General features: G+C 40.4%; 1 protein-coding gene across 2 annotated transcripts; it reads left to right on the forward strand.

Moving 5' to 3' along the window:
• The first annotated feature begins 84 nt into the window (after window positions 1–84).
• On the forward strand, window positions 85–16,971 carry LOC136420831 (pre-rRNA 2'-O-ribose RNA methyltransferase FTSJ3-like). Of its 2 annotated transcripts, XM_066407945.1 has the most exons (21): window positions 85–242; window positions 945–1,050; window positions 1,951–1,997; window positions 2,710–2,789; window positions 3,079–3,178; window positions 4,520–4,713; window positions 5,165–5,392; window positions 5,914–6,014; window positions 6,444–6,509; window positions 7,128–7,226; window positions 7,812–7,947; window positions 8,657–8,877; window positions 9,308–9,407; window positions 10,021–10,108; window positions 10,958–11,056; window positions 11,936–12,049; window positions 13,402–13,504; window positions 13,744–13,828; window positions 14,439–14,531; window positions 15,678–15,772; window positions 16,315–16,971. In XM_066407945.1, exons 1-21 carry the CDS (start codon window positions 176–178, stop codon window positions 16,514–16,516), a joined length of 2,424 nt encoding a protein of 807 aa, XP_066264042.1. In that variant the 5' UTR covers window positions 85–175; the 3' UTR covers window positions 16,517–16,971. The 2 variants fall into 2 exon arrangements, with proteins under 2 accessions (XP_066264042.1, XP_066264050.1); XM_066407953.1 differs by lacking the exon at window positions 11,936–12,049.
• The last annotated feature ends 481 nt before the right edge of the window (window positions 16,972–17,452 follow it).

Below are 17,452 nucleotides of genomic sequence, written 5' to 3' on the forward strand. Positions count from 1 at the left end.
ATTTCACTAGATCCCAATAAGATATGGAAAATGTTGATTGTCCTTGAATCAATGTCCAATATCGGGAGATAAGTGTTTGAAATTGCCGCATGCGGTTCCTCTCGGCAGTGTAAGCAAGTTCACACGTGTGTCTTCAGATTGCTCTGTAATTTCTCACAATTAACCGGTGTTTAAGATGGGAAAGAAGGGGAAAACCGGACAACACCGGAAGGACAAGTTCTATAAGTTAGCTAAGGAGACAGGTACGTTGTCAGGAACAGTGTTTTTTCATCGATAATGATTTTAGAGCACGTCCATGATCAGCTGTGTGTCTTGGGGTGGGGGGTGAAACTTGTACCAAGGAGGGTCATCATTTCTTTAATAGAGTAGAGTAGAGTAGAGTAGAGTCTACAGTCTACAGTCAGGTAGGTTGCTTGTATGTTGCTGTTTATTGTCTGATAGTAAACGATAAGATCAAACTTTCAAATTTGTACAATATTTGTGAAGCTCATGATCTCCACTGCCTATGTGATGTGTGTGTGTGTGCGTCTGTGTGTGTGTGTGTGTGCATTATGTGCATGGTTGTGTACGCATGTGTCTGATCTGTGTGTGTGTGTGTGTTTCTGCATTTCGGAAGCAAAGGGGGCAATGTGTGCCATCGCTGATTGTGGTGGAATGGAAATAAAGGTTAGAAATAAGCCCACTCGGAATTTTGAGTACGCATGTGCAGTGTCAAAGGTGGCTTGTAAACAGTTCTCTTCTTGACGTTGTCTTGATTTGCATAACAAACCCCAGACGGGTTTTCTAAAAAGTCTCAGGGGCCTTTACCTTTGACATTGCACAATTGCGTACTTGAAATTCTGAGTGTGCTTCTAAAAGCAGTACACTAGTACTCATTCAGTCATTGTACAGGTTGAGTGTGAAGTCTGCCGTCTCTGACTGTCTTGTTTGACATTTTGTTCCAGGGTACCGAGCTCGTTCTGCGTTCAAACTGATCCAGTTGAACCGGAAGTACGGTTTCCTGCAGAAGTCCAAGGTGCTGGTGGACCTGTGTGCTGCTCCCGGGGGATGGTACGTAGGGCATCATGAATATCCACAATAATGGGGCATGCATGCCTTTTGAAGGTGTGATCAGCCGTAAGGTGTAATACTTACATGTACTAAATACCATGAATATAGAAATGTTAGAGGGGATTTAATTTCGTGGTAGGGAGAAAATTACCCTGGGAGTCCAGACAACGTAATCGGCGCGCCACCGAGCACCGCACGCGCTCCCAAGCTTTCCGGGCCCACCCTCCCGCTGACCCCTGAAGACCGACCCCGCCCCACTCTCCGCTGTAAACCCAAGCTCTGCTAGCCGATATTGGGAGCGCGTGCGGTGCTCGGTGGCGCGCCAATTACGGTGTCTGGACTCCCAGGGTAGGAGAAAATGGAGTGGTTTTAAGTAGCGCTACAGTCAGATAAGGGAAACACCGGCTGCTTTATGGACAGCCAGTCTAATACCAAGGTAGTGGTATGCCAAAACACTGTACCCAAACTCTTCCGAACTTACCTGAAAGTGAAAGCATCCTCCAAGTCTGAAATGCAGTAAAAATGGGGCAATGACCCTATGTGACGCCCTGGATACAGTCTATCCATTAATGATTGATGAACACAAAACATGCAAGAAGTCTTAAGTATTTAGACTGTTGAAAATCAAATATTTTATGGCAATATGTAGATGAGCTTCCAATTATTCATAGCTAGAAGCAATCAATATCGTTCAACGGTAAGCATTTGAAAACAATGTTTCTACATGTAGTATACATGTGTATTAGTATAACATAGATTGTACTACTAACTAAGTATTTCCATTTATCACAATGTTCTTTGCAGACAGTGATTTTTTTAATCTAACATTTATGGGTGTGAACATGAAAAAGTGCATCTACAATGTACATGTAGGTAATGTACTTTTTTTATTTTAACTAGGCTTCAGGTTGCTGCCAAGTACATGCCAGTGTCCAGTCTTCTTGTGGGTAAGTTGTTTTGTCTGTACGTGATGTAATTTGAAATGTTGTGTTGCAGGTAATCTTTCCCAGTCTTTAAACATTTGCAACCAGCCTGCAGTAGTATAACTTTTACTTTAACTTATATAATTAGTACAAGATCTAGAATATTTGGATTATTCTGTGCACAATTAGTTTTTGGACGACCGAATGTCTAAAGTAAAACACATTAACCGATTATTACCATCATGTTACGTACGACAATGTAGTATGAAGACTTGAAATTTGAAATGGTTTCTAACCGCTAAGTTTCTAAAATCTCTTTTACTAGCAGTATGGTCATGTATGATTTCTTTGTGCAAGCACTTTTCGTCACCTGGACAGTCCAGCCCCTAGCTGATGGGACGATTCAGCAACATGCCAAGGACGGTTTTAAGAAGTTTTGCCGCCAAGATGACTTTAACTTAAGCCTAACCTCAACCCTATCCCTAATGCTAACTCAACCTTATAATGCTGATTCTAATCCAAAACTATAACCCGAGTCGTCCTGGACCGGGTGCTGAACTGTCCTGATCGCTAGGTGCCAAAACGTCTGGATACCTAAATTGTACCTACAGTGCAAGTGCAATGAAAGTGCAAAAAAGCGTTTCCAGCCCTAACCCTGATTGCCATTTCTTATAGTTCTACTTTGTGTCTTGTACTTTCTGCATCACTGCTAATAATGGTTCATCTTTCTGTGCAGGTATAGATTTGGTGTCCATCAAACCTATCCCCAATGTCACCACCATCCAGGCAGACATCACTACAGACAAGTGTAGACAGGTCAGTTAAACACAGCACCACTAAATACACTATCCTAGAACTCACAGTTCCTGGTTCCAATTAGCTGGTAGTTGGTAGACTGCCCGGTTCTTCTTCCAGCTATTTTCATCTCAATCTGGATATAGGAACTCTGTGGTCGAAATGTCGGATAAGAAATTTATAAACACACTTTACTTCTAAATGACTTACCAACCTGCAGATGATAAAACTATAGTCACAACATAATTGGAGAGCTTTAAGTCATCTAACAATCTAGCAATGTTTGTCTACTTACTTTGTTGTACACAAGGCCCTGAGAAAGGAGTTAGCCACATGGCACGCCGACTGCGTACTTCACGACGGAGCTCCTAATGTCGGCTCAAACTGGCTCAAGGATGCCAGTGAACAGGGTAAGACAATTTATGCAGTTATTGTGTATGCAGTGTTTGGTGCAAGAAAGGATAAAGAGATGTCAGTTATTCTGCAAATAACAGTGATGTCAGATATTCCACAAACAGAGATGTCAGTTATTCCACAAACAACAGAGATGTCAGATATTCCACCAACAGAGATGTCAGTTATTCCACAAACAACAGAGATGTCAGATATTCCACAAACAGAGATGTCAGTTATTCCACAAACAACAGAGATGTCAGATATTCCACCAACAGAGATGTCAGTTATTCCACAAACAACAGAGATGTCAGATATTCCACAAACAGAGATGTCAGTTATTCCACAAACAACAGAGATGTCAGATATTCCACAAACAGAGATGTCAGTTATTCCACAAACAACAGAGATGTCAGATATTCCACAAACAGAGATGTCAGTTATTCCACAAATAACAGACTATTGTATACTAGTATATTCTTGATATTTAAGTGTAATATATCAAAACCTTGACTGTTGTTGCCTTGAGATTTTGAAGTTAATAAAATCAGATCTGAAGAAAGGCAGTAAGGTTTATAATTACATTTTGCTGACATGGTCCGAACCTGTACCTGTACCTGATTATAGTAGTGTCGCAGTACATGTACATCATATTTTGGAGAGCGAGACACACGTAAAAGTCTCAAAATGTCATGTCTTGAACAATATAATTTCTTAGGTTTGTACTCTGTCTCAAAATTATAACTATACTCTCCTCGCCGTGTGTTTACTCATCCTTTTCTAGTGTTTCTAGATATGATTCACAACGTCTTCGAAAACGACTCGTTAAATCTGCTGTTTTGTATTGTCTTAGACCAGTTATGTGTCCTCCTCCTGGTAGCCTGGTAATATGAATTTTCTAATCGATCCATAGGCCGGTCCACTGATTGTTTTTACGGACCGTTTTTTTTGGACCGGTCCATCAAGAAATACTGGTTTTGTACCGGTACACGGTACCGGTACCCACCCCTAACCCTGACAAGTCACATAGTTGAATTTCGAGCCCTGATTAGAAGGTACTTAACTGAGGGGGTAAAGACTGCCATCTCTGATTATTCAGTCATTATTCTGCATAGCTTTTTATTCCTGACCAGCAACTATGAATGCCTTAAAGTTTGCGGGGATTTAATCCTGTGATAGTTAGAAAATGGAGTGTTCGCAGTGATTTTTGATTCGTAGTTGAAACAAAGACTTAATATGCAGGCAGAAGACAGAAAAAGCATTTTTGCCGTGGTTTTAAGTTTCATGAAAATCATGAACACTAAGCCACCACAAAGATTTCAACATTTACAATAACAATAATTGGTCTGATTCTGCAGCTCAATTGGTGCTGGCAGCGCTGAAGTTGGCCACAGAAGTCCTGAGCAAAGGTGGCTGTTTTGTCACTAAGGTGTTCCGCTCCAAAGACTACCACGCACTGCTCTGGGTCTTTCAGCAGCTCTTTAAGATGGTCCATGCCACTAAACCACAGGCCTCCAGACATGAGTCTGCTGAGATCTTTGTGGTCTGTGAGGTAAGAGAGTGTTCTGAATATCTTTTTCCTCTGTATCAATCAGATTTACATGAATAGAAGCGCACTTTATTTTATCACCAGATTCGTTACAATTTGTATATGCTGATGCCAGATGGGATGTCATCACTGTAGCTCAACTGGTGGAGTCTCACAGTTGAGCTTTTGGTTCCAATTAGTTGGTAACTGGAAGACCCCGGTTCAATACTTTCGGGAAGGGATTTGAAATGGGGCCTCCGTGTCCGAGGAGGTGCCTCAAGTCAAGCATGTTTAAGGGGAAGGGCTACATTGTGTAGCTGTAAAAATATACCCTGCTGCTGAAATTGAAACAGCAAGAAAACCTCCTGACCTATATATGTAACCACTAAAGATCACAAGGGCCTGAACGAACAAAGGAATGGTACTTTCTGCCTCGTTAGTATACATAATTCTCATTCTTATGTTTCATGTCTAGGGGTTTATCGCTCCAGACAAGATTGATCCCAGGTTCTTGGATCCGAGGTTTGCCTTCAAGGAAGTTGATGTTGTGCAGACGACCCAGGTCAACCTCAAGACGCTTGAGCAGAAGAAAGCCAAGGCAGAAGGCTATGCTGACGGGGACCTCACACTGTTCCACAAGGCCAAGGTGTCAGAGTTCATCAGTAGTGACACTTACGTGGACATGTTAGCCTCCAAAAATCAGGTGAGTTTTTCATTACATTTATTCAATAACATATAATGTTCTATCAAAAGTCAGTATTATCACTGGAAAAGGATTGATATGTTCAAGGAGAAAACAGAAGAATGCAATGTACAATTCATACAAATAGCTTATTTTGTTCTTTCAACACTGACTTAGATTCTGTTATTGTCCAGTGAATGTTTGTGGCATTGAATGTCCGAATGTCTAGACTAGCAGACCCGAGATCGAAGGGTCATGGGTTCGATTCCTGGCATTCCCGTCTACACATTGTGTCCTCGGGAAAGACACTTGACACGACTTTCCTCACTCCACCCAGGTGTAAAAATGTGTATCTGACTTTGGTTTGGGAGGTAAAAGGTGGTGGAAGGAGAGAGATGGGCTCCACCTAGACACTGGATAATGACCAACTTCCCCTACGGCCTCAAAAAGATCACATTGGGACTACTTTTACAAAATTTGATGTACCTTTACCACTAGTGTTTAATTTTCCCCAGTTTTATTCATTGTAAATATTTTGGCAGCTGTTCTTTGATGATGAGAGGATTGCCAACCATCCACTGACAACAAGTGAAATAAAACTGTGCTGTCAGGACATCAAGCTGCTGGGCAGAAAGGACATCAGGTATGTCTGACTTGTGGTAGGAATGCTTCCATGTTGTGATGATGACTTGTGTTAGGTGTGGAGGATTGTAATTATGACACGTGCTGGTAAAAGAGTTATGATTTTCAATTTCTGGCTATGATAACAATGTCGTAAGTTAATTGTGCAATTTGAGCTTTCATTTGAATATCGTAAGTTGAATAAATATAGAATGCACACCATCATACTAAGTATTGCCTTTCATATACACTGTAGTAAAGTTACCACCAGGTATAATGTAAAGTACAAACTCAAATTGTTATTAGTTACTATGTGTGTGAACAATGATGTAAGGTGACATAAACTCTTGACTTCAGGGCACCTTGCCTTGACCAAACATGCTGATTGTAACAGACACATACATGTACATTTGTATAATTAGCAGCTTTACGTCCTACTCTTTGACTTCAGGTTGCTTCTGAGATGGAGGAAGAAGATGAAGGAGATGTTGCAGTCCTCAACAGATACAGATCAAAGGTACCTTCATTTTCTTCTTTGTAGTTTTGTTCCAATCGCACTACTATTGATGACAGTGGACATGATTCTTAACACTCATTGACAAGGAATCCGAAGAAACTTTGTTACGTTCATGTTTTGACTTATGTAGAATGTAAATTCAAACAGAGCCATTCAAAATACACTGAATACTTTGAAGTATCGAAATATATTTTGAACCACTGTTTGAATTTAGGTTGATAATACTTGAATGCAGGAAGTGTCTCATAGTCATACATTTGTACATGTATTTACATTAATGTTGGCTCGTGATAATTTATGTTAATTTTTTTATTGTGTTACCATCATTGATACATTACAGTGTACATGTCATTCATAACATGTTCATGTAGGCGTCAGAAGATACATGTATAATCAAAAGTAACCTTTGTTGTATTACTTGTTTGGAATTACAAGTTGTAGAAATTTGCTCATTGCAAATTTTAAGATCCAAATTTATCTCTGCATCTAAATTCTTAGGTTAACCTATTCCCAAAAATGAATTTCAAGCCCTGATATACATGCACATTTTACAGTGCTCAGTCTGTACCTACACTGTATACATGTACATGTGATCTAAACTCTCCTGAACTCTTACAGCACACCACAGACTGGTGCAGAGGAGGAGGAGGAGGAGGATGTGAAGATAGATGAACATCTGAGCCAGCTGCAGCAAGAGGAGGCAGCACAGCTCAAAAGGTTAGTACACTCTCCACCAGCACGTACAGCATGTATTATAATAACGTTCAGGTCGGGATTGGCCCACCACCTTCCCTTATCCGAGTAATCTAAGACCTTTGCTAAGTCGGCCAGCATTTTATTGTTCTCACATTAGTCTAGATCTACTCACTTTTTTTGCCTAGTTTTGTTGAGCACCACTTCTACCACCGGCCACACTTAGCCGTGCACCTCACCTACCCTGGACATGATGCCCCACAGCGGGTTTTGTCCAGTATCACTAAGACTAAGACTACACAGATCCTGGCATGCTGATGTAAAGCAGTCAAACCTCAATATACCTTGGGGAAGCTCTGCTAAACCGAGCTGAGATTTCTGCTTTTGTGGGCGTGGCCTCTAACCAGCTATCAACCAATCAGAGAATTGCCTTATTGTTTCCTTAAGCCAAAGCCAATTCTCTGATTTTCTACCATCATTTTATAGTTACATGCACATGTATGTGTACATTAGCAGACATTACATTTAAAAGTAAACTTTTAAGGGGACATTGTGCATTTGCCAGCAAATATCATTTCTCTGAATGTCCTTTTTTATCTATGATTATAGGAAGAAGAAGGAGGTTCAGAAAGAACGTCGGAAACTACAAGAGCGTATGGTGCTGAAAATGGATGTCTTGAACGACAAACACGACTTTCAGGAGGAGAGGCCACTTTTCAACTTGCAGCGCATTCAGAAAAAACAGGTAAGATTAGTGTGGTCTTCATACATCATAATACATTGTATATATTAAGTAACTTACATGTATTCTATATCTTACTTCAACCATAAGGAGTGAAATTAGGTATGGCTCTAGGTAGCAGCCTCAAAATTGAACTCCTGGTTCCAGTGAGAAGGTAATTGAGAGACCCCGGTTTAATCCTGAGTCAGGACATCTCAGTCAGGGCTGCACCCATCTTTCGGATGGGACATAAAACGGGGGCCCTGTGTTCGAGGAGGTGCATTGGGATGGGCTAGCAACACCGTTCTGTAATAATAAACCCTGTAGCTGATACAACAAGGGAACTACATGTAGCTGCCCTACATGTATGTACCGCTATAGGCACTACAAGGGTTTGGACGAATAGTGATTGTAGTTTACTGCTTTTCGTTTGTCTGTGAGTCAATGTACATGTATGTGCATGAGTATGGATGCATGTGTGCGTGTGCGTGCATGTGTGTGTGTGTACTTGAGTGTGCATATGTGTGTGTGTGATATGTGTGTGCAATATACACAATGCAGCATTGCCATACAGCCTCAGTGCTGCTATTTTCATCTGGAAAGGTCACAAAATAGTACAGGTGAGTGAGTGAAGCCTGCCATCTCTGATTACTTGTAGTGATGTTTAATCATGATTAAAAGTCGTCAAAGGGACAAAAATGACAGCAAAACTCCAATATCTGTGTCCTGGCAGGAGCTAGCGGGTGTGAAGGGCGACGCCCACCTCAACACTGCGCTGGATGATATCGGATCCGAGTCGGAAAGCGACGAGGAGCCAGAACCTCTAATCCAGCGGGATCCAGATCTGAACAGCGAGCCAGATTCTGATGACCTGGAGATCGCAAAGGCAGACCAACTCCAGTACGAGTCAGATCAGCCCAGTGCTGCTGCTGTGGATGATGACTATGACATTGGGTAAAACTTTGTCTCATGTATACATGTTCCTGGGTCATGGAATGTAGTATTGCAATAGTTTTGTAATTAAGTGTTTGTTTTTCATTTGTCAGCGTTTATACCAGGATATTCTTGCTTGCTTCTTCTTGATATTCATAATCATCCAATATTATTATATTTAAGTTTGCGGTGTTCGCAGTAACCTCTTCACCCCAGACTCTGGGAAAATGCTTGGTCTGTCTATAAACTAACAAATTGTTTGAACTCAAAACCGCTGTATGCACAAATACTCCCTTCTGCAAAATGATGCCCCCACGAACTCAAATGCAACAGAATTATTATAATCCTTTAGAAGCTGCACTCCTGACTGAATTGCCATAGGATATTGCACATGTTTACATTTCATTTCTTCAACTGAAGGTTTTCCTTTTTTCCTCCTTCCCACATGAAGCGGAGTAGATGTTGAGTTGAAGAATCCTCTGTTGGTTGACCTGGAGTCAGCAGACACAGACAGAAGGGTGCTGATGAGAACAGACAGGTGGTTCAGCAAGGTAGGTACATGTACCTGTTCTGAACAACCCTTGTCATGGTCCGATTTAAGTCCTTCCACACCATAACGTGTATAGGGCAGCGCCCATCTCCGTTTCATAGCCCTGGGCCACACTGGGGTGCAATCACTGCAGCAGGGGGCTAGTCCACTGGCAGTGGAATGTGTTTAACTTCATACTGTTTCAGAAGTATGTACCATTCTTAGAAAGTCTTTAGTATGACTTGGTGCGCCTCTTATCCCAACATGTCCAACCAGGGCGCGAACTTGGGTCTTCTGGTTCTGAGTAATTTGAACCAGATGTGGTAAGTGACAGAGGCGCAGACCTCTACACCACAGGGACATGCCCCAAGGTCCGATTTACACTGTTGAATTGCAAGAGGTACGACAACGGCATGAAAATTGGCCTGATGTGTAAAATGATGACCATTTTTGTGGCCCATCGTCACCAACCTGGTGTTGTAATCAGATGCATGTCATAGGCACCCCCTTTATTTGTACATCCACAATCATGTTTCTGTGGGCTATAATCAGAAACCATTGAATCCTTGCAAATTGCTAATTATTTGTTGACAAGAAAGTTATTGCAAATTATTTGTTAACTGAATGAATTACAGGACATTTTTGCTGGGGTGACATCTGATGATGATGATGATGATGATTTGGAAGACATGGACCAGAAGGACGACAACGACAAGATTACTGGTTAGAATCACCTGTTGTCTTTCTTTTCAGTTTCCCTTTTCTAAATCCTGGTTATTACATGCTGCCAACCATTTTAAAATGATCTCATACTTTATATAGTTGAGCTAACTTGAATGTAGACCTTGTCAAGCTATAAATGTAGGGACACGTGTCAACAGGTGTATGTATTCTACTGTGCAAAGTTATTGCCTTAGTTTTGTTTTGAATACTGTTGTGCATTTCTTACCAATGAAGCTAGATAGTTGGAATACTTAATGCAAAATATTAAGTCTATTAAGTCGTTATATGAGTAATACATTCATGTATGTTAAACTCTAGTCATGTTAAAGCAAAACAAATGGGTTAGGGTATGTGATCATGAACCAAATTATGTACTACATTGTTTCAATGATATAATGTACTTGATTGTGAATGTTCTTACATTTTGCAAGTTGTATTGCCATAGTGATTCAAATGTAGCCATGGCACCATGCTAGACAATGTACACGTCTGACTGTTTCAAAATTTTATCCAGTCACTTGACTAACTGTTTTTGGCTTAGGCCACACCAATTTAATTTCTTGGTTAACAGATTTTTTTTTAAATCTTAGCAAAAAAAAAGCATGAAAACAGAAGGCTGGGATAAAAAACATGCACCTGACCCTGAAATTGTGTGCACCAAAGTACAAACTTTCCTGAGATTCTGTTTTCCTGTTGATTTTCCAGTCTAACATTTTTTTTTTAATACCGTTAACTAAGAAATTAAAATGGTGTGGCCTTATGTATCAGTTTATAACATACAGATGTTATAAAATGTTCAAACTTGTATATGCTTCTTAATGTGTTATTTATCTGTGCTTAAATGTACAGATGAGGGAGTCCAGGAGGAGGAATCCCCAGTAGAAAAACACTGTTCTGAGAGAGAGATGACTGGGGATGATTCAGACACTGATGCCAGCGATTCAGAAGGTAGGGTGGACAGACAAACATGACAAAACCACTGAAAAGGCTTACCGGTATATTAAATTATCATGATAGCAGTTCAGGATCTTTTGGATTAAACCATACATGTGTTGATATGCAAGTGCTTTGTATTTATGAAGAAAGAACCTGCTGCATTGCTTGATTGATGTCAAAATGCTAGAAAAACAAGCTAGCTGTGTACTACATTTGTCAAGTTTGTGTAGGACAGAGGACTGACTGTACAGACACATGTGTACCATGACACCTTACAGTTAGGCCACACCAATTGGGTTTCATGCTTCTCTGAGTTTTGTAGGACATTGATCGAGTCACGCTGTGCGTGCATGGAAAACAAAAAAATGATAGAAAAAGAACCAGCATTGTGTGTTGGACACAAATACTACCACTAGGGGTGGATACCGGTTTGCTGGACCTGATTCGGACCTGTATAACATCCAAGAATCGAGTCCAAAAAAACCTGAAAGCCTAAAACCTGAGTCCAAAAAAACTGAACAAAGTACAAATATATGTTTCTATTTTTTTTTATAAAAAGTGTTTTGAGTCTCCCCTCTGACAAAAAAGGCATTTAAAATAAGTGCAACATTCAAATATCAAACACTGGTTTATCTTGAAAGTCTTCTCACCAAGAAACATTTATAGTTGAGTGTCTCAGTATTAATTCTCTATGTTTAATATTGGTCTAATAAAACAAAATATCAACTGGACCTGAACCTGAATCTCTGGACCTAAACTTGGACTTGGACCTTATTACGCCAAACCAGTATCCACCCCTAACTACCACAGGAGCCACCTAGTCAACATAGAATTAAAGGCAAGTCAGAAAATCCTAGCTGAAATCCATCTTTGTTTGTGTTGCTCCAGCAGCCAGTGACTATGATGTTGATGAGACCATAGGAAAGTCTGCCCAGACTACAGCTGTTCAAGCTCCGGTCAACAAGCCAAGACGAGATGGCTTTGAAGTTGTTCCTGAAAACGATGGTGAACTACAGCATAATGATTTTTTTTCCATCTTCTTTTGATAGGATCATTGCAACTGTTGTGTTTTTTATTCACAGACCTGATAAACATATCTGGCCAAGCCACCTAGACATAGTGGCTTTTGAGCCGTCTTGTTGAAAAATATAAATGAGTGTGCCAGCCAGTTAGCGACCAGACAAGTTTCCTATATGGCTGATTTTCCAGCGTGCGGCACGGCATGCACAGAAAACCTGTTTGTTTTGCACGAGGGTGATAGTTTCTTCGTATGTTTGGTTGGAGATCTTAGATTTGGTACCTGATAAACAAATTTGGACACAAGAAAAGACCCCCCCCCCCCCCAACATTCAATATTAATCAGTTTGCCTTATTTGGTACCTCAAAGCACTTTTTAGGCAATTCTCTGATTGGCTGACAGATGATTAGTGGCCACTCCCCCAGTAGCCACAAAGTCTGGCTGATGTGGCAGAGTCTGAATTGGCCTAATGTATAAATAAATGTACATTAACGGGTGTGGGACGATTCTGCGTGGGAGAATGTAGCCCATTGGTCTCTTCGCATTTGAGAGCTTTTGGGGTCAAACCCTGGCCAGGTCATACCAAGGACATTTCGCTACTTAATGGGAGTTGGAAACCACCACTATTACTAAGTGAAGTATCCCCCTACTACATGTGTTGGGGCTAGGGGTGGGTACCGGTACATAAAATTCAGGTCCGGTCCAGGTCCAGGTCCAGAGGGTCAGGTCCAGGTCCGGACCTGTACCTGTACCTGATTATAGTAGTGTAGCAGTACATCATATTTTGGAGAGCGAGACACACGTAAACTCTCCAAACGTCATGTCTGGAACAATATAATTTCTTAGGTTTGCACTTTGTCTGAAAATTATAACTACACTCTCCTCGCCGTCTGTTTACTCATCCTTTGAGTGTTTCTAGATATGATTCACAGCTAACGTCTTCGACAACGACTCGTTAAATCTGCTGTTTTGTATTTTCTTAGTAGTGAGACCAGTTATGTGACCGCCTGCTGGTAGCCTGGTACTACGAATTTTCTAGTCGGTCCATAGGCCGGTCCACTGATTTTTTACGGACCGGTTTTTTGGGATCGGTCCATTAAGAAATACCGGTTTTGTACCGGTACATGGTACCGGTACCCACCCCTAGTTGGGGCCCTTTGTGACCCAAGGAATGCAGAATCAGAGATGGACACTGCCCCTATACACCAATAGGTATGGGACGAATTTTAACTTTAACTGAGATGGTGCATGGAAGGTTTACAGTAGTGCAATGTCATCTGCAATGCCATGTGTGTCTCCAAGTAAAGCCAACCATTTCTTGTCTTATCTTATCTTATAGAAAGAACAAAGAGGAAACTGGACCCAGAGGGACTTGCCTTGGGGGCGCTAATCTCTACATCCAAGAAGAGGAAGAGAGACATTGTTGACTGGGCGTTTAACAGGTAAGGGTTGACCTTGCAATTTACTGTCTCAATAAGTTGAACAAGGTTTAAGAAATGTGACATTTTGTATTTGTGCAATGATTCTTGAGGAAGCAGTTGTAGAAGATAGTTCTCTGCCATAATTGCAGACTTTTGAAGGTACAAAAAGTGTAATTCTGTGATAGAATTTAAAAAATACTAGATGATAAACCTGTACATGTAACGAGAATTGTCTCCATGATGATTATATTATGTTGCAGATATACATTTGATGATGATGGCCTGCCTGACTGGTTTGTGAAGGAGGAAGGCAAACACAGTAAGAAGCAACTACCAGTCACCAAGGTACAATAACATGTACATTGCTAATACTACTCTTGTACTATATTCTTCATTATCCTTACAAGGCCTATTATTATACATTTTGTACTTACTACAGATCTCATTCATGATGTATTCGGTTGCGGGGTTTAGAAAAATAGAGAATGAGGGTAAAGGATAAGGAATCAGACTAAGGATTTTTAGAGAATTATGTTGCTGTGTCTAATGTATACACAATAAAATCAGCATTATACTTTGACGAATGATGAACCAGGAAGCTATAGCCCTCTCAATAATTCCCCATGCTGTTTTCAGTCATGATACTATTTGATACGAATGCTGAACAGGAGTCTTTTGTAATACCAATGATGTACATGTACTGAAAACATTGGATTTATCATTTATCAGCATAGAATTTGTACCCTGTACTGTACTGTACTGTACTGTATGGTGGAATTGTACATGACATTATTATGATGTATCATGGATTAGTTTTGCGACTCTCCCAAACACACATGCTTTATTTCTAGCTTTTATATGCTGTAGATTTTAAATAAGAAATTTAAAAGCATCGGCTGAAAAAGTTCAGGTGACCAAAAAATGTAAGAAATGTTTTGTATCCACAATTTGTCAGGACATGGTGATGGAGTACAGGGAGAAGCTGAAGGCCATTAACGCTCGGCCAGTCAAGAAGGTAGCAGAGGCCAAAGCCAGGAAGAAGAGGAAGGTAGGCACTGTTTAACTATCAGGTTGCTGTGGTAAGAACAATGGATGAATAGATAAATGTTTTCTTTGTAAAACATTGCTGCAACTTTGTGACAGCAATGTTTGTGGTGGTGGCGCGTGGCGCAACGGCAGGGTCTTCGGCCTAGAACCCAGAGGTCCCGGGTTCGAATCCCCTGACACCACCGATGTTCTGAAAGGCACTTTACACAACTTTCCTCACTCCACCCAGGTGTAGAAATGGGTATACTGTTCTCTGCATGTGGCACTATTGAAATAAGTCAAAAAACTTGTGCAGTGCCACGTCGTCCTTGTCTGTCCAAAAACGACGTAAAAAAACTTGTGGCAGTATTTAATGTAGATGGACTCCAGGAAGAATAGTGTGAAATTATGAATAATGAACACTAATACTAGAGATCTGAATAAAACAAACAAACAAACGTAACAGTAAGCAGTATAAGACACAAATCCTCATGACATTGACCTCACATTGATTATGCCAAGTCCTAATATTCCAGTGCTAAAAACTCCAACTTGGAGATTGAAGTACAATTTATTTCAATACTGAGACGATATACATTGAGGATGTTTGTTCAGGTATACCCAATATGTAATATTAAACAATGAACCTGTATGTACATCATCAGGGCTCGAAATTCATCTTTGAGAATAGGTGCACTGGTGCACCCAACTCAAAAAATTGGGTGCACAGAAAGAATTTTGGGTGCACCAGATGAAATAAAGTTGAATGTCTTCAGAACATAATTACAAAGTTTAGCGCTGCTGCCTTTCTTAAGAACTTCAATCTGAAATTCTTTAGCTAACTTTAAAATTTTAAACAAATAATACATCAAATAAAGTACAGCAAAAAGTTATCATGCTGTTTTTTATACTTACATTTCAAGAATATTTTGTATACTAGTGTACAATAGTACCTTAACCCTATAGGCTACAAAAATATATAGGTGCACCAGTGCACCCACAGCAAAAATTAGGTGCACAGTTCAAATTTTGGGTGCACTGGGTGCACATGCACCCACTATTTCGAGCCCTGATCATGTATAGTGTCCATTAGCAAGTACATACGTGTATCATCTGTATTTTCTGTCTTGACTGATTTGATAACACTTTCACTTTCACCATCTTAAAGACACTGAAGCGAATGGAGAAAGCCAAGAAAAGAGCCGAGGCCATTACTGAGAGTGGAGACATGTCTGACAAGGAGAAAGTGCAGCAAATCAAACAGTAAGTACCCACATAGCTGTACATGTACCTGTGTGTGTGTATCTGTATGACTAAAATAGATTGTGACTGCATCTGTAAACAATGCTCTTTATTCAGTGTATAAGCTATATATGTATTGTACAAACTATGTAAATTTAATGAAATATGTTATGAATGTCCTTAACTGAATATCCCATCAACTGCTACATACATTTCTCCAAGCAGAGGTTCGGCTCCGGATGTTTTTTGGCATCTTTTTAGGCGCTTTTGTCGGGCTTTCTATTTTGTTGTCATCATGGTTTCTTGTTGTTCGCCAGCCTGACTTTAACCTCTACTTGAAGAGTAGCATACGTAACCAGAGAACAAGGTTATGTACAGAACAGTAGTAGTATGTCAGAACGGTGCAGTTTTAGTATATTCTGCCAGAGGGCACTCACTCTGGAGGGACAAAGTCACCTGTAATTGTCTTTCTACAGTTTGAAGTGGTGTCAAGGCACCAAAAATAGGTACAGTATCATGATCAGTAAAATTGTATAGTGAAAACAATCTTCAATTTTTTTCAGGCTGTACAAGAAAGCAGGTGCAGTTGGAAAGAAGAAACCTGAGAAGACCTACGTGGTAGCCAGGAAGTTTAATGCAGCCAAGAGACCAAAGAGGCCGGCTGGGCTGAAGGGTCCATACAGAGTCGTGGACCCTCGTATGAAGAAGGATGCCAGAAAAAACAACTCCAAACAGTCTGGCAACAAGAGGGGCAAGAAGAGATAGGAATACTTAATATAAATTATACAGTCAAACTTGTCTATGGTGACCACTAATGGTCACAGTATAGACAGGTGGTCACAGTAGAAAGCATTCTTACAGGAAACCCAAGCAATATTAGGGCCCGAAAATCGGATTTTTAAAGTCAATTTATTTAGTCATTTCTATACATGATTAATTCCAGCAACACTATCACAATGTATAGCGACGTCCATCATGTAGAAATATGACGTCGTTGTGATGTGAGAAGTCACTGAAAATCGTCGCCGGGGTTTTTGTAGGCTCGCAAAACTAAGGGAGTCATCGTACGGCATAGTTTTGCACGATTTTAAAATGCTCAAAGTATAAAGTTACTACGCAAATGTGCTAAATACTGTTAGTGAATGTCACTACCATAAAGATTTCAGCATTTTTTTATTTCCATATTTTGGGCCCTATTATTGCTTTGGTTGTCTTTATTAATGCTTCGTCGATGAAGATTAGACATCCAGGTAATAAGATACGCCAAAAAGCAATTACTCAAACAACTGGATATGATTTTGGAAACGGTCAGACGTTTCAAGTAGCATCCACTACTTTTCGTCAGTGACTGTGAGCAAGATCAGTTGAACAGCAGGTTTATAACCACGAACTATGAATTGATATGCAAATAAGGAGAAGACAATTTTTTAGATAGTCCAATAGAAAGCGAATTAGACAAGTCAAGACAAGGTTGAAGTAAAAGGGGACAATAGCTCCTATTGTTTTAATATAGGAGCTAAAGCTGGTTTGCCCCCAAGGCTATGTCCCAAGTGCCAGACAGTTCCACCCTTAGCCCTCCTTTCTGCTCTGGATCATGTCACCTATCTAAAAATCAAACCCAAATCGGAACAACCCCCTGCTTTCTACGGCCTCCCCAAAATCCACAAACAGGACGTCCCTCTACGGCCCATAGTTTCTGGT

Source organism: Branchiostoma lanceolatum, chromosome 1 (assembly GCF_035083965.1).
Source record: "Branchiostoma lanceolatum isolate klBraLanc5 chromosome 1, klBraLanc5.hap2, whole genome shotgun sequence".
NCBI lineage: Eukaryota > Metazoa > Chordata > Leptocardii > Amphioxiformes > Branchiostomatidae > Branchiostoma > Branchiostoma lanceolatum.